General features: G+C 42.6%; 1 protein-coding gene across 4 annotated transcripts in view; it reads right to left on the bottom strand.

The window, feature by feature from the left end:
- MAP4K1 (mitogen-activated protein kinase kinase kinase kinase 1) overlaps window positions 1–18607 on the bottom strand; it is a 108983-nt gene that overhangs the window by 30793 nt on the left and 59583 nt on the right. For 3 of the 4 annotated variants that reach the window (XM_063431256.1, XM_063431254.1, XM_063431255.1), the window contains exons 2-4: window positions 7835–7892; window positions 4849–4939; window positions 120–184 (exon numbers count right to left, since the gene is read on the bottom strand). In XM_063431256.1, the coding sequence (XP_063287326.1) occupies window positions 120–184; window positions 4849–4939; window positions 7835–7892 (214 nt within the window). Of the gene's footprint in view, window positions 1–119; window positions 185–4848; window positions 4940–7834; window positions 7895–18607 lie in introns of those variants that run through there. The other variant, XM_063431257.1, reaches the window with a different exon arrangement.

Genomic DNA, 18607 nt, shown 5'->3' with positions numbered 1-18607 from the left:
ACTACACATGCATACCCCAATACTACACCTGCATACCCCAATACTACACCTGCACACACCCCTTCTAGTATAAAAAGAGGGAGTAAAGACTAGACTTATAAAAGGCAGAAACTGAATACCTTGATACACGTCTTGAAGAGAACCCCCTCCGCAGTACTCCATGCAGATCCAGAGCTTGTTCACCCTGACAGATAGAATTAAATATTACAAACCCAACTGTTTATAACATGTGGTCAGATCATTACATATAAACCCAGCACTGCCTGACCCAGTCCTGATAACATGCAGTTGTTACATTAGATATAAACCCAGCACTGTCTGAACCTGTCCTTATAACGTGCGGTCATTACATTAGCTATAAACCCAGCACTGTCAGAACCAGTCCTGATAACGTATGGTCGTTACATTACATATAAACCCAGTGCTGTCTGAGCCTGTCCTGATAACGTGCAGTCATTACATTAGATATAAACCCAGCACTGTCTGAACCTGTCCTTATAACGTGTGGTCATTACATTAGCTATAAACCCAGCATTGTCAGAACCAGTCCTGATAACGTATGGTCGTTACATTACATATAAACCCAGTGCTGTCTGAGCCTGTCCTGATAACGTGCAGTCATTACATTAGCTATAAACCCAGCACTGTCTGAGCCTGTCCTGATAACGTGCGGTCGTTACATTAGATATAAACCCAACACTGCTTGACCCAGTCCTGATAACGTGCAGCCGTTACATTAGATTTAACCCAGCACTGTCTGAGCCTGTCCTGATAACGTGCAGTCGTTACATTAGATTTAACCCAGCACTGTCTGGGCCTGTCCTGGTAACGTGAGGTCGTTACATTAGATATACTATACTTACTGCTCAAAAAGAGCTGATACTGGCCTGCTCTATCCTACCAAGATGGCGACATCCTCACTATCAGACTCAAATGGTGTACGTTGAACACAAAAGGCCTGCCACGATGCCACTTCACTCTGCTTGCTGTGACTCAACAAAATTTCCCAACGGTTCTGATCCATGCTGCCTACCAGCTACACGGCCTATGACAGCTGCAGGGAGACCAGAAAGGCATGTGCCTGGAGATTGAGGGACCTCCTCAGGGCAAAACATGAAAAAAGAAGTGAATGCATCCTCTGCTTCCTGGGAGGGGAGCCACCCGAGGTTTTGTCTCAATGCATCGCCCATACAGGCGGAAGATTGCCCGTGGAAAGCGACGATTATCCCCTCAATCCTCTGACCTCCCCCAGAAGGGGTTAGACTTCGACCTCAACTGTATCAGGATCTGTGGCATACTGATGCTGGCCCTCGTACTGGCCTGGGGCTGGAGGAGCACCCCATCCTGATGTGGTGGTTTCCCTGGTGGACTTGTGGCTCTGCCACCTATGGGGGTCAGCTGAACTAGCCAACAAGACCTGAGCTACTTCCCTGATCACCCACCATGGGAGATTGTGACAAACTGCCATTTGCCACTGGGCATTGGAGAGGACTTATTGCTAGCCTCCTGCCCTGCGACTATGGCCCTGCAGTTCTGTAATCAGAACCTTACAATTACCTGAGAATATTTGTTGCCAAGTCAAACTACCGAACACTGGACCACCCTGCTGTTAATTATGTGGTATTTTACCTCCCAGGTCGACCTTTGCTCTTCGTATACAAACGCACAAATTCCTTGTCTCACGTACTAGGTGGCCGCAATTTCTGGACTTTTACACGTATCCGCGGCCATCTTAGTCCCGATCAGCGGTGATTTGCCGTTGAACGTCTGGAACCAAAATCGGACACTCGAGTAGGCGAACACCGCTGAGACCTCCATAACACCGGGAATTTGTGACAAAACGACCGAACCCCCTGCTGTTCGGTAGAAAGACTTAATAGACTATGGGGATTCTAGCGACCATCAAGAACCGAATGGATGGCAAGATTTTCATGCCTTTTTACCGCACGAACGAGGACCGACCGCAAGGCCAAATCTTATGGAACTATTTTCGGCTAGTGTGCCTGTGCGGTCGGTCAAAACCTTTTTGTAGCTCCATATCTCCCGAACCCCTTTACCGAATGGGATGATTTTTGACTATGTTGTACCCACAGACTAGGGCTATCTGGGGATACATCCAAAACTAGGGTAAAATTGTGTGCTTGTTAATTGTGTTACTTGCTTATCTGAGGGGAGGAGATGTGTGGGAGGTAACTCATGTACGATTGGTGTCTTGTTTAATTCTTGTAAATCCCTCCCTTGCATGGGAGAATCTTTTATAAGGAAGTAAGGTGAATAAAAGTTGAGTTCTTCTTGACCCTCAATACGTAGCCTTGTCTCGTTATTGGAGGGAACTGCTATATCACACTGGGGATTGCTGAATGCTAGAGGTTCATTCAGGGTGGAAGGAAGACGGCGCGGCTCCAGTTAAGCTACGGCGGTTGTGGAGTCTGCGGTGGTTGTGGTGTCGTCTGCAGTGCTGGGAGTCCTCAGGAAGCGCTAGGAGCATCCTTCAACGGAAGGTGTCCGTTACAGAGATATTTAATTTGTTTTAAGCATCAGGCTCCAGTTTATTATTATTTTTACGATTACGCTGTCTGTTTGATGCAGTGCACTTCATACTAAAACCAGCTTGAAGCTAGTATGCTGACCTGTATAGTACCCCATGTCTAGAGCTAGTATTGTTCTGGTGTACCCTATTTGCATTGAATACACAGTCCTGTCGGCACCACAAGATATTTTAGCATTGTCCAATACGGTTTGAGAATACATTGCTAGAATGAGTATCTATCCAGTGTCCACCAGCACAGTAATTATTCATTAAAGTTGACTGGCTCGCTTCACCCGATGCTGATTCTATCAGGATAGGTGTACCGGTTCCTGTTCAGTTTTGACATGTGATTTAAGCTTGTTTGTATTTAATATACTACATAAAATATGAGACCGGAGTTTACCCTACCTTACATATTGCTAGACTTTTGCTTACAAATTGTCCCATGAATACTATTGCTGTAACCCCGAACTTATCTTTTGTAGGATTATTTCTATATCTCAATAAAAGAAAGAATGTAAATATATATATATATATATATATATATATATATATATAATGACCCAAGAGGGCAGTAAGGAATATTTTGTTGCCAATAAGGGAATCAATCGAAACAAATAGAAAAATCACTGGAAAAGCAACACTTGTACCTAATTCCCAAAGTTTCTGCGTCAGGACTAGCCTGGATTCTGACGCCATTTAGTATATCTCTAATGCAAATTTTAAAGAAAAACAAAGCAACTCATTAGAATGAGGTTACGGGGGATTTTCTAAATGTATTTAATGGTGTAATTTGTAGAAATGTGACAGTCTCTTGTGTATTATGTATTTGTGTTTTATGCAAATAAGCCTTTTTTAACCTCTTTACTGCCGATTTCATTTCGATTAAAAGCAGAGTTTGTCTCGTGTGACTGTATATCGAACACATAAAATGACAGAGAGTTATTACGTTAATGTACTTTTTATCATTTCTATTGACTTTACTGTTTGTTTCTTTTATAAAGTATCATTCATAGAATATTGCAAATTAAAGACCAACTGCCACCTCAAAACTATTTTTCATAGAATAAACCTTTTTTCGTGTTTTGAAAGAAAGTAGATTAAAAAAAAAAAAAAAAAAAAGGAAATATATGTAAAAAATAAGAAAACCTCACCTCTACGTTTAGTGTATGACAGGTTTTTCAGCCATACACAGGCACCCTGGCTCGGAGAGTGCTTGAAAACAGACAGTCAGTCAGTCAATGTTCCTGAGCACCGAGTGAAGCAAGGAAGATCATAGGAACTAACAAACTGGCCGACTTAAAGGGACACTACAGCCCCCAAAACAACTTTAGCTTACTGAAGCAGTTTTGGTGTATACATCATGTCCCTGAAGTTTTACTTCTCAATTCTCTGCCATTTACGAGTTAAATCACTTTGTTTATGCAGCCCTAGGCACACCTCCCTGCATGTGACTTACACAGCCTTCCTAAACGCTTCCTGTAAAGAGTCATCTATTGTTTACACTTCCTTTATTTTAATTTATTATCTCCTTCTCTGTTATAGTTTGCTAGACCCTGCAGGATCCTCCTGTATGTGACTAAAGTTCAATTTACAGAGCAGGAGATAAATAATTTTAAAGTAGGTTATATTTGATGGAAAATTAAACTTTTTGTTTTCATACGGGCTGTGTCAGTCACAGCCAAGGGAGCTGTTGCTAGGGCTGCATAAACAGAAACAAAAGTGATTTAAGTCCGAAATGGCAGAGAATTGAACAGTGAGATTTCAGTGGCGTGATCTATACACCAAAACTGCTTCATTAAGATAAAATTGTTTTGGTGGATATATTCAATCATGTATATGGATGATGAGTAAAGGTATAGTAATGGGGATGAGTTTTTGCCATTCTTTTAAAAAAATAATACATTAAAAAAAATATATGTTTCCTTCCAATACCTGATGAAATGATTATTATATTAAAGACTAGTTTTGAGGTGACAGTTGTCCTTCAAATCGTCACCATGTTGCTCGGTGTGTGCATTAATTACAGGATGGTATTCGATGCAGGAATTAACAGAGGAAATCAAGCTGTTGGGGATTTCTTATTACAATGCAATATTTTATTGAATTATCGGATATAAAATATATAACTGAGCTATAGTTTTAGAAACTTTCAAAAAAATGACATCTTAAAGAAGCGGCTTAGTGGGTTTTCAGCAAAGCAGGAATTGCAGTTATTATAATAATTGTGCATTAAATTCATGGATTTTCTGAAATACTTTGATCAAATATTTTTCTTCTTATAATGAGGCTGAGTAACGCTCATGACACCTTCCTACCTTATGTAACTGCTGTAATAGGCCACGATGTTTCTATGTGCACAGCCCTTTAACATCAACACCTCCTTCTGGACAATGGAGAAATCTTCATCTGGTTCAAACAGAAGTTATATTATACAGAGCGAGATCAGGAGATATCTAGAACAGCCTTCCAGTGGGAGCAGTAACAGTGATATAGAAAGGGTAGTAGATACCTGGAATAGCCTTCCAGTGGGAGCAGTAACAGTGATATAGAAAGGGTAGTAGATACCAGAAATAGCCTTCCAGTGGGAGCAGTAACAGTGATATAGAAAGGGTAGTAGATACATGGAATAGCCTTCCAGTGGGAGCAGTAACAGTGATATAGAAAGGGTAGTAGATACATGGAATAGTCTTCCAGTGGGAGCAGTAACAGTGATATAGAAAGGGTAGTAGATTCCAGGAATAGCCTTCCAGTGGGAGCAGTAACAGTGATATAGAAAGGGTAGTAGATACCTGGAATAGCCTTCCAGTGGGAGCAATAACAGTGATATAGAAAGGGTAGTAGATACCTGGAATAGCCTTCCAGTGGGAGCAGTAACAGTGATATAGAAAGGGAAGTAGATACCTGGAATAGCCTTCCAGTGGGAGCAGTAACAGTGATATAGAAAGGGAAGTAGATACCTGGAATAGTCTTCCAGTGGGAGCAGTAACAGTGATATAGAAAGGGTAGTAGATTCCAGGAATAGCCTTCCAGTGGGAGCAGTAACAGTGATATAGAAAGGGTAGTAGATACCTGGAATAGCCTTCCAGTGGGAGCAATAACAGTGATATAGAAAGGGTAGTAGATACCTGGAATAGCCTTCCAGTGGGAGCAGTAACAGTGATATAGAAAGGGTAGTAGATACCTGGAATAGCCTTCCAGTGGGAGCAATAACAGTGATATAGAAAGGGTAGTAGATACCTGGAATAGCCTTCCAGTGGGAGCAGTAACAGTGCTATAGAAAGGGTAGTAGATACAAGGAATAGCCTTCCAGTGGGAGCAGTAACAGTGATATAGAAAGGGTAGTAGATACCAGGAATAGCCTTCCAGTGGGAGCAGTAACAGTGATATAGAAAGGGTAGTAGATACCAGGAATAGCCTTCCAGTGGGAGCAATAACAGTGATATAGAAAGGGTAGTAGATACAAGGAATAGCCTTCCAGTGGGAGCAATAACAGCGATATAGAAAGGGTAGTAGATAATTTCATATCCTTTAATATTGCAATCATAAAATTAAGAAAAGGGTTTTTCGAAGTTTTGCACTTTTAGCTGTTTAGATAACTCCCTTTTTTGGTATCCTTACGTGGGATCGCCAGAATTAAGGATAACAAATTAGGACACTGTTTAGCAGATTGCTTCCTTAGTTGGTAATTGGCATATAAGTATAAGAAATTAGGGATCTATCTACTAAATACCTGAAAGATCAAAATGAATGCACTTTGATCTTTTAGCAGTGTACCCCAAATTGGTACGTTGTAACTGCCAACCGCATCTGAAATTAACAAAACCTTTATCCAAATTGATATTTGCTGAATTTTGGGCGAACTGAAAACAGAACAAACCTCCTTCCCCTCATATCCCCCCACAACACATCTCTATCCAGCATCTGTCAGCAATCAGAAGCTCCTGATTCCCACCGTTTGTGATATCGAATGCCACATCATAAAACTATCATACAGCACATTGCGGACCTTTCTGATAGGGATGGGGTAACGCTGCTGTCATTTATAACAACATTTAGAAAGACTGTCACTGCGTTCGATTTTAGTCACGGGATCGTGAGGCCACTTTTCTCGATTGATTAGTGTGGCCAGAGAAACAAGAACTAGGGGCTCCCAATAGAAATAGATTCAGTTATTACTATCTGGCGTCAGCACACAGAGTATGCCGACACAGGGTCCTCTCTGTGAGAAGCATCTGATTGGACAAAAGCCATCAGGATTGATGACATCACAGGAAGATGGTCGAGCGGCTGCAACGAGTCGGTCTCGGTAATAGATTACAGGTAAGTTTACCTGAGACTAACCAAATTTAAATATATATATATATATATATATATATATATATATATATATATATATCTTAAAGTACACTCCTATTTAAACATTTATATATTATAAATTAGAATCTTCCTTTAAATAAAAGTAGTTACAATAGAGTTCTCGTAGCGGAATGATTGGACACGTTACAGCGCTCCAATCTGATCCAAGCAACAGACACGGAGCTGGGAGAAGGCGGCCGTCTCCTCCCAGACTGTTTTCAATATCTGAGAAAATGGAATAAAATGCGGTAGGTCACTCTGTCTACAAACACAATAGCTGATCAGTCTAACCGAGAGGATCCCCGTGAGGTATGTGAAGTGCTGGCCAGTAGGTGCCCCTTGCTTTTTTCCCCCATTTTCAAGGCTGCTAAACAAGGGGCGATTAAATCCCCCATTCTAATAAAAATTTAGTAGCGTGTTCCAGGGGCTGATAAGATTATATGGCGTTTTAAAGCAACTCTGATGGCGCAGACTCGCTGCACAGTGTGATATTTATTACAGATACCGTAATATTTATTCTGCGTGAATGTGAGCAGATAATTTGTGCCGATTTCAATGGCACCCTACCAATGCCAGTTTATAGGGCAGCCTCTCAGTTCGCCATTTGCCTTCTGATCGCTACAAGTTACACACCAATATATTTGAGATTTTCCGCTGTCTCTACATGATCATAATCAGATTAATGCTCTCACAGAGATTTCGAATCCAGGAAAATAACGAGCGGTGTCGCTGAGTCCCAAGCAGCTAGATTCACACATTGAACACGCACTGTCGGTCTCTGACCACAAACTACACCCTGAAATAGCTGGGAGCTATATTTGACCATTTCCTATTCACACCTCTAGCCTGCAAAGCCTGCCATGAGAGTGCTTAAAACGAGCTGGAAACTGGAGGGCTGTGAGACTGACAGGGGTACAGAGCCACATGTACCGGTGCAGGACTCACCGGATTCCTTCTTTACAATCTTCACCGCCGCCAGATCCCCACTGATCTTATTCCTGGCCTGTTGAAGAAAATAAATGAATGAATTAGAAAGCACACTGCAAAACAAAACAAAAAAACTACAGATCATGTTGGTGTTAAATAGATAAAAAATACATCATTTTTAATGCAACTATGCAGTTTGTACAAAGCCCTTCCTGTCACTGAAAATAAGAAAAGGAAGTGAAGGAAAGAGTAACACTTCATAAATATAATGCAAGCGTTCACTGATTATAGAGATAGAGCCTCCTCACCCACTGATTAGATCTTCATATTGACCATCCGCTCGCTGAACACAATACGTGGAGGGCAGAACCCTTAACATTTCACGTGGACAGGGGGACACTCATTTTAGGGGTGTGAGGGGGGGTGTAGCCAGGGGACGGCTGTTCTTACTAGTAACAATTTATAGAACTAAAATGTTGTTTAAAGAATGCATTGCTTTTATTGGGGGTCTATCTACTAAAAAGTGAATTTTTTTTTTTGATTTTTTTTTTAAGATTTGAGCAGTGGAATGTCCCTTTAAGTGTGGATTCTCGGTAATACATCGTGGATTTAAAAATTTACCCCAAAAGTTCCAAACTGGAAGCAAAGCTGCAGAAATGGCTGATTGGTAGAATGTTGACATTTGGCTGTTTTGACCTAAAAGTTGAAAATCACTTTTAAATTTCTTGATGATGGTTTATTCACTTAAAGGGAAACTATAAAACAAACTCGGTTTCCTGGCACTATAGCTTCCCCCTTTGTCAAGGCCCCCTCCCCCGGCGCAGTCACTTACCTGGGAACAGCGCCGATGTCCCTCAGCGAGGGCTCAGCTCCGCCCACGCTCCTCCCTCGCCAACATCCGTTGATGGGGGAGACCTAATGCGCATGCGCGGCAATAGCCACACTCGCATTAGGATCTCCCCATAGCAAAGCATTATTCTATGCCTTCCAATGGGGATTCCGGCGACGCTGGAGGTCCTCATGCAGAGCGTGATGACGTCCAGCTTCGATAACGGAGCAAAAGTCATCTAAGAAGCCGGAAGTCCCTCTAGCCAGCCAATAGAGGAGGAGGTATGGAGGGCGTGGGACGAGGTGTGGGCTTGTGCAGGGAGATATCGCTCATCCGAGGTACGGCTGGATGTTCTGTTGTGGTATTTGCACAAGTTATTTTCCATCGGAGCCTCGCCTTCAGATGTAGATCTGCATTCAGCGGCGTTAGAGTTTCTGTTTAACCTGAACGAGTGGAAGGATATCACAAATAATTTTGTGGTTCGGCAGGCATTAAAATATTTTCGTAAGGGAAATAAGAGCAAACCGGATATGAGGAGGCCAGTCTCTTTTGCAGTCTTGGAGGGGCTGATCGGGGTGCTGCAGAATGTTTGTTTTTTTCATCATGAGGTGCGGTTGTTTACACTGGCATTCCTCTGGGCTTTCTTTGGGGCTTTTAGGGTGAGTGAATTGGTAAGTACTAATCGAGCAGGTGGGGCATTCAATCAGAGGATGTGGAGTTGGGTCGTAGGTAGCAGGGTGTCGATTCGGCTATGACGGTCAAAAACAGACGTCTTTGGCAAAGGGTGCCTGGTGGATCTTCGTTTGTTGCCAGGTTCATTGTTGTGTCCGTTTTTTTGTGCTTCTGCCTACTTGGAGGTTTGTCCCAAGGTTAGGGGTTCCTTCTTAATGCATGTTGATGGGTCGTCCCTGTCGCGATATCAATTTCTCTGGGTTTTACGGTTGAGCTTGGGCCGTTTGGGTCTGGATCCCATGCAGTTCAGGACGCATTCGTTTAGGATTGGGGCTGCGACGGAGGCAGAGCGACTGGGTTTGGGAGACGAATTATTGAAAAGATTTGGTGGGAGTCTGTGGGGTTCAGGTCATATATTATATATTAGGCTGGACCGGTTTAAAAGGGGACGGTAGGTTCCTCTGTTTTGTATTTTGTAATATGTATCTTTCTTTTGTAAGTAGGGTCGCCTGGTTGGTGGGCCATTCATACATCCATTGGGCGTGCCAGAGAGCTGCAGTTCGGCAACAAGCAGGACAGCTGGGCTTTCCACAGTGCGTGGTTCAATTGTGTTGGTTTGGCTATAGAGGTTTCAGTTGGAGGGAATTTTGTTGTAAGGTTTTTAGGATAGGTTCTGGGCAGGGCCGGCCCATCCATTGGCCCCAGTGGGGCCACGGCTCCAAGCAAGCACTATGACAGGGGTGACATTTTGCCCCTGTACCGTTAAGAAATCTAGAGCATCGCCCGGGGCCACCTATTAGCACATATATATAGCTATTACCGCTATACGTATGTGCAGTTCCGGGCCCTGCTGGTGTAGACAGTGAAGAGGGAGCCCTGATAGTAATCTTACATCCCCAACAGCAGCAGGTACTCTTCTCTCGCGAGTCGCGAGAGTGTTACCACGGGTTGCCATGCTGCTGCTGGGGATGTAAGATTACTATCAGGGTTCCCTCTTCACTGTCCTCCATCTCCACTGGACCACCATGGAATCATGTATCCCACCTTCCTGCCCGCAGGGAGGGGGGAATAAATGCAGGGAGTGGGAATAAGTTAAAATTAAAAAATTTAAAACTGCTCACCCCCATACATGTACTTATCACCACAAACACACACTGCATGCACTTCACTAACACAGTCACTGCATTCACTCTACACACACACTACATCCACTATACACACACACTGCATTCACAACACACACACACTGCATGCACTACACACACTGCACCCACGTGACTACACGCACACACTGCATCCACTACACACACACTGCATCCACTATCCACACGTTGCATCCACTTCCATACACACACTCTGCATCCACTATACACACACACAAACACTGTGCATCCATTATACACACACAATGCAATACACACACACACTGCATCCACTACACAAATACACACAACACACACACTGCATCTACTACACACACTGCATAACATAATGGACGTGGCGTGTTTTGGTTGGTGTGGTTTTGTTGGAGGGGGAGCAACATTTCATGCTTGGACCCAGGCAGCACAATGCCTTGGGCCGACCCTAGGTTTGGGCAATACCCTGATTTGTTATTGATCCACTCGGGGGGGAATGAGTTAGGTCAGGTGCCACAGAGGTAGCTGGTACACCGTATAAAATGGGATGTGGAAAGGTTGAGGTGTCTTGTCCCGGGCATTACTACTATTTAGTCAGAGATGGTGCCTCGGTTACATTGGCAGCATGCTAGGGATCCAAGGGCAGTAGCCTAGATGAGGGGTAAGGCTAATTAAATGGTATCAATTTTTATCAGACAGACCGGGGGGTACAGGGGGATAGACAGGCATGTTGACTTGGAATCGATGCTTCCGGGTTATTTCAGGTGGGATGGGGTGCACTTCTCCGACATTGGTAATGATTTCCTTAACATGGGTTTCCAGGAAGGCTTACAGCGAGCATTGTTTATGAGTGGGTGGGGGGCTCAGATAGCTTGAGGCTTCAAGCTCTGAGCTGTGGTGGGGGATGTAGAAATATTTGGGGCAGGTAGGAATGGTAGCTGGGAGCTTGGTAGATCGGTACCAATATTTACTTGGTTGGATTTTGTGTTTGGGAGGTTGGAGTCTGTTGGTGGGAATAAATCATATTTGGATGTGTCATACCATATGCTAATCCGATAGAAGGAGAAACGAGCAGTACACAAACAGAGAAGCATATGGTAACTCAAGACAGGAAGAAAACCTATATGAACGATTACTCAGTAATCTAGACACAAGTCGAGAAAATTAAGGTGGAAATGCAAGCAAATACACAGGACATCAGGAGAGACCTCTTCTTATTAACCCCAAGTATCCAAAGTATTCAAGAAAAACTAGAGATGATCAAACATGTGAGAAACTCCCACCAGAAAGAACATGTAATTCTGCAAAGAAAAATAATGGATCTGGAAAATAAAATTATAGATCTGGAGGACAAATCAAGGAGGAACAGCCTAAGAATTAGAGGCGTGTCAGAACAAATAAAGACAAAGAATTGGAAACATATATAGAATAATTTTTTAAATATATGAAAGTGGAATGGGATATCAAAAGCCCTATGATGGGTCTGTTAGATAATGAAGACCAGGAAAAGGCAGAAATTGTAAATAATTTTTCTTCAGTATATATTAATGAAAATATATACTGCCAAAAACAGATAACTCGAGACAAAGCTCAGGGGCCTGACTGTATTCACCCACGAGTACTTAAGGAGCTAAATGGGAAAAATAAGTGAACCTCTGTATTTAATTTTTTAAGATTCTTTTGTTTCAGGTATTGTACCGGAGGATTGGAGGAAGGCAGATGTCATTCCTATATTTAAAAAGGGTTCAAAATCCTTGCCTGAAAATTATAGACCTGTGAGCTTAACTTCTGTGACTAGGAAATATTTGAAGGGCTATTAAGGGATAATTTTCAGGAATTCATTGTGAAGAACTTTGTTATTAGCAATAATCAACATGGTTTTATGAACCATAGTAGAGGTGGAAGAGGTTAACAGAGTAAAGGAGTATAAGCATGTGTGGGATATGCATAAGGCTATCCTAACTATAAGATAAGGCCAGGGACTAATGAAAGTATTTTTAAAAATGTATAAACATGATCTATGTACTGGAGTGCCAGTGTGGGCTCCAGTATGTAGGAAGAACCAAGAGGAAAATGTATGTTAGAATCAGAGAACATATGCTGAATATAAGGAAATGATATATGCAGCACTCGGTTTCAGCCCATTTTAAACAGCAACACAATTCGGACATGAGCCTTTTGAATTTTAAGGGGATATGTAGAGTAAATAAAAACTGGAGAGGAGGAGATCACAATAAACAACTGGGCATTACCGAGCTGAAATGGATATATAAATTAGATACGCTGCAGCCTAAGGGATTAAATGCTGAGTTTGAGCTTTGTCATTTTTTGGGATTACTTTTTTCTTATAATGGTGGAAATAAATTTTTAAAATTTGAAAAAAAATAACATTTTTTTTGTGTGCCTGGCCTTTTAAGAAATTAATCTGTAGGGATTCTATTAAGATTGCTATTTTTAGCTTTCAATGTTTTCATTGAGGTCTCCTTTAACCTGAGTAATATAGGGAGGGTCCTTTTAAGATGAATATACTTATATAATACATTTTGAGGTCCTAAGCTCACATTGAAATGAACTGATACGAAGTAGTGGCAGTATATGTATTAAGACTAGAATTTCTAGACTGCCTCAACAATTCTTTCACATCGAAAGTATCGTTTTCAGCTGCAATACAGCAATTACTTACATTTAAATGAGCATAGCAGAAGATCTAAGGAAAGAACCTTATTTTATAATAAACTTATTTTTCATCCTATTTCTTCCTCTGTCTAACCAGTTGAAAACAGCAGTTACATTTAAACCCGCTCAAGCGGGTGTTACCATAGTAACGGCAGTAAATACAAAATAGCTATACATTGTGCCGATTGAAATAATAAGTAGTCATTTTATCGAGTTTCTGAGTTTGATACAATATGACTGTTTAGTTACATAAAGAATAGTTGGATTTTGCAACACACATTGCTGATTCTGAATTTGCCGCGATCAAATGAAAGCCGGCAGACACTATATAAATGAGCACTAAGAGACAGACGGCATCCACTGAGAAAGCCGCCGAAGCGGAGAAACGCGTCTGGAGGGGTCTGACTCCCATCGATATCAGCCATCATTTTTACTTCAAAGAGGACTACTATTTGATATTTCTCAGCATCATACATTTTGCTGACTCGGGACGCCGAGCATTTCGAATAAGGTCTGGACTTTTTGTATGGCTTTTATTAGTAATTTTTAATAGACATATTATTTGTAACAGATGAAAGCTTCTTTTTATATATGTCTTGATATTGATTAATTAAAAAATGGATTTTTAATTAATCTTCAGTGTGTTAGTAAGGTCATAGACCTATGATTTATTGGAAGAGAAGGGTTTATTAATTAATTTATTTTTAAAAATTGGGCAGACTAGATGGGCCGAATGGTTCTTATCTGCCGTCACATTCTATGTTTCTAACCATAGGTCATGTCAAACTAACGTAATTGCATTCTACGAAGAAGTCAGTAGAAGTACAGATCAGGGTGTTGCAGTGGATATGATCTACTTGGATTTTGCCAAGGCATTTGATACGGTTCCTCACAATAGGTTAGTGTTCAAACTAAAATAAATTGGTCTAGATGATTATCCTTGTTCTTGGGTAGAACATTGGCTTAAGGATAGAGTACAACAAGTTGCAATTAATGGTAAATTCTCAGGCTGGACAAAAGTGGTACTAAGTGGTGTCCCTCAGGGTTCTGTTTTGGGACCGCTTCTATCTAACATATTTATAAATGATATTGAAAGCAATGTTTCAGTGTTTGCAGATACCACAAAACTTTGTAAAGTAATGAAATGTGAGCAGGATATTAGACACGTGCAATTCGTTTCGGATGAATTTCGGGCAATTCGGACATTCGGATACTTCCGAATGTCCGAATAGCTGAATTGCCGAAGTTGCCGAATTTCCGAAATTTTCGAAGTTCCAAAGTTGCCGAAGTTCCGAAGCACAGTATTGCTGAAGTACTAATATACCTACCCAGTGGAAGAATGAAGAATGTTTCACTGTATATAAGTTTAAATAGAAAGTATACAAACATAGCCAGGATTCAGAGAGTTACGAGTCAAATTACACAGCGTGGGAAAATTCCAAAGAACTTTCCCACGCTGTGTAAAATGACACAGAGCACTCTGATTGGCTGGATTTCAAGCTAAACAATCAGAGTGCTGTGACAGGTAATTGTAGAGCCTTACCTGTCAGTCTCTTCATTTACCTGTCAGAGCACTTTGACTGGATGGCTTAAACCAACCAGAGTGCTCTGAGCCTAATTGCAGGACGGGGCAAGGCTTTATAAGCCTTCATCTGCCCTGCAGAGCTCAGTCTGCGCGTTGCCCTCCGTAGGTGAAGATGGATAATTTTTTTGCGCTCTGGTTTATTTATTTATTTTCAAAGTGTGACGGTAATTATGGATTTTTATTTGGCCTTTTTTGGGGCTGAAAAACAAAGATTTTAGAAAAAAGGAGACATCAAATGGTAAGTTTTATTTATTTTTTTACAGGTACCTAGTTATTGGTCCCCCCTCATTATTTTTAGGGTGAGGGGGGGTAGGTAGGGGTTAATTTTTTTGGGGGGAAGGGGGTGACTAGGGGTTTGGGGACCCCTAGTCACCTGGGGGGTTACATTTTTATTTAGGGCCCCCACCCGCCGCTCAGGGGTGGGGGCTGGGGGGGAGGACAATAGGTCCGCCCCCCCTTATTGGTATTTAGGTTCCCCACCTGCCACTCAGGGGTGTGGGCTGGGGGGAGGACAATAGGTCCCCCCTTAATTTACTTTAGGGCCCCCACCCGCCGCTCAGGGGTGGGGGCTGGGGGGGAGGACAATAGGTCCGCCCCCCCTTATTGGTATTTAGGGTCCCCACCCACCGCTCAGGGCTGGGGGCCAGGGTGGAGGACATTAGATTCCCCCTCCTATTGGTATTTAGGGCACCCACGCACCGCTCAGGGGTGGGGGCCAAGGGGGAGGAAAATAGGTCCCCCCCTTATTCTAATTTAGGGCCCCCACCCACCGCTCAGGGGTGGGGGACAGGGGGGGAGGACAATAGGTCCCCCCCTTATTGGTATTTAGGGCCCCCACCCGCCGCTCAGGGATGGTGGCCGGGGGAGGAGGACAATAGGTCCCCCGCTTATTCTAACTTAGGGCCCCCACCCGCTGCTCAGGGGTGGGGGCCTGGTGGATGACAACAGGTCCCCCCCATTATTTTACTTTAGGGCCCCCACTTGCCGCTTAGGGGTGGGGTCTGGTGGGGAGGAAAATAGCCCCCCCTTATTCTAATTTAGAGCCCCCACCTGCCGCTCGGGGGTGCAGGCCGGGGGTGGGACAATAGGTCCCCCCCTTATTTGACTTATTTTACTTTAGGGCCCACCAGCCGTTCAGGGGTGGGGGCCTTGCAGAGCTCAGTCTGCACGTTGCCCTCCGTGGGTGACGATGGACTATTTTTTGGCGCTCTGGTTTATTTATTTATTTTCAAAGTGTGACGGTAATTATGGATTTTTATTTTTTTACAGGTACCTAGTTATTGGTCCTCCCTCATTATCTTTAGGGTGAGAGGGGTAGGTAGGGGTTAATTTATTTTTTGGGGAGGAGGGGGACTAGTGGTTTGGGGACCCCTAGTCACCTGGGGGGTTACATTTTTATTTAGGGCCCCCACCCGCCGCTCAGGGGTGGGGGCTAGGGGAGGACAATAGGTCCACCCTCCTTAATGGTATTTAGGGTCCCCACCCACCGTTTAGGGGTGGGGGCAAGGAGGAAGGACAATAGGTCCCCCCCATTGGTATTTAGGGCCCCCACCGAACCACCGAACTGAAGTGCCGAAGTCCAGAATTTCGGAAAGTTTTCCCCATGCACATCCCTACGGGATATTAGTTTGCTGCTGAGGGATTTGGATAGACTGGGGGACTGGGCACTAAAATGTCAGATTACATATAACGTAGAGAAATGCAAAGTTATGCACTTTGGGGTCAAGAATGCACAAGCAACTTACACCCTAAATGGTAGTGACTTAGGGATAACCACACATGAGAAGGATTTGGGAATTGTTATAGACAACAAATTAGGCAGCAATAAGCAATGTCAATCTGCAGTTGCTAAGGACAGTAAGGTTTTATGTATAAATAGGGGCAAAAATTCTCTGGATGAAAATATAATTTTGCCTCTTTATAAATCGCTGGTAAGACCACACCTTGAATATGCTGTGCAGTTTTGGGCACTTGTTCTAAAGAAAGATATCATGGCACTAGAAAAAGTGCAGAGACAAGCTACAAAATTGATAAAAGGAATGGAACACATATCAGCTATGAAGAAAGGTTAAAAAATGTAAATCTCTTTAGTTTGGAAAAACAGCGCCTCAGAGGGGATATGATAACATTATACAAATATATTCAGGGCCAGTACAAACCATTATCTGGAAATCTATTCATGAACAGGGCTATACATAGGACACGAGGTCACACATTTAGGCTGGAAGAAAGGAGATTTCATCTAAGGCAAAGAAAAGTGTTTGTTTACAGTAAGAACAATAAGGATATGGAATTCTCTGCCTGAAGAGGTGGTTTTATCAGAGTCCATACAGATGTTTAAACAGCAATTGGATAAATATTTGCAAAAACACAACATACAGGGATATAATTTCTAATTAGTGGGGTAATAGCTGCTTGATCCAAGAAGACATCTGACTTTTTGTGGTCAAGAAGGAATGTTTTCCTAGTTTGTTGCATAATTGGAAGCGCTTCGGACTGGGCTTTTTGCCTTCTTTTGGATCAATAGCAAAAAGCTAATGTGAGGAAGGCTGAACTTGATGGACGCAAGTCTCTTTTCAGCTATGGTACTATGTAACGATGTCACCGAGTTAACAAACCAAAAGGAGTACCAGACCACCTCCCAAGAGATATATTGGTTTGCTGTTCCTCTTTTAAACTCAAGTTACAGATCCTGAGATCACTGAAAAAGATCAATGTTTCAGGAGAGTATGAAGCGTTAAAGGTCTACCAGGACCTGTCATGGAATACTAGACAGAAGAGGAAGTCCTTTGCAGATAGTACAATAGAACTTAGATCCAAGAATATAAAATACTGGTGGCAAGTGGGGGTTTCCCACAAAGATCCTTATACTGCATGAAGGCAAGACCTTAAACTTCAATACGGCAAGGGAGGAAAAGGGGAAGCAACGGCATCTGCAGATTTATTTATTTTTTCATTTTATTTTTTGTAGTTGTGGTGAATTATGATTTATAGATGTACACAATATAAAGAGGAAGTATATACACTAGCAGACTAAAAATTAATACATTTAGAAATGGCAGACAGCAGGTGACATGAAGAAATTAGAGGGGGGGGGGTTTGAGCAGGCAGAAATTGTTATATTAAGCTAGCATCACTGAACGCCCGTGGGATTAACTCACCTTTTAAAAGATCACTAATTCTGGATTTCCTGAAGAAAAACCAAATACAAGTTTGTGCATTACAAGAAACACATTGGATAAAAACTGACAGAATTAATATAAGATCTATTAGTTATCCGCTTATTATAAGCGCGGCGCTGGGGAAAAAAAGGGGGTGGGGGGGGGAGAGGGTGGCCTTTATGTTTTCCATAAATATATCCATAAACATTAAATACCAATATCTTGATAAAGAAAGAAGATATATTATCCTGGTGTGCGAAATAAATAATTAACTTTTTACATTAGCTAATATATGGGCACCTAATAGGTCTACTATAAAATTTACAACAAAGATTATGAAGAAAATTGATCAAATCAAACAGGGGGGGGGGCGGAGCCTGGCTGTGGAGCTGAACAGACGCGTGCAGCACAAGCTCCCGCCTGAAACTCTATTTACCTCGATATAATCCTTGCTCCCCAGCTACAAAATCGACTAAAAACACAGCACCCACGAAGGGGAAGCAAGAGAGAACAGATCGAGACCACTCTTGAAAAGCTGAGCCACCGTTAACGCGGTCTGCAAAGTTGGGGCCTACTGCAGAAACGACTGACCTACACGGAGATAAGGGAAAGGGTGAGGCGGCCGATCACCCAGCCCTGAATGCTGACATGAAAACTGCGAGGAACCATCCACTAGCCTTCCTCCCTCCCCCCCTGCCGGTGGGGGTTATCCCGGCACCAACAGCTCACTCA

Source organism: Pelobates fuscus, chromosome 9, assembly GCF_036172605.1.
Source record: "Pelobates fuscus isolate aPelFus1 chromosome 9, aPelFus1.pri, whole genome shotgun sequence".
Taxonomy (NCBI): Eukaryota; Metazoa; Chordata; class Amphibia; order Anura; family Pelobatidae; genus Pelobates; species Pelobates fuscus.
The sequence above is the reverse complement of the archived record's forward strand: the minus strand, read 5'-3'. Positions and strand labels throughout refer to the sequence as shown.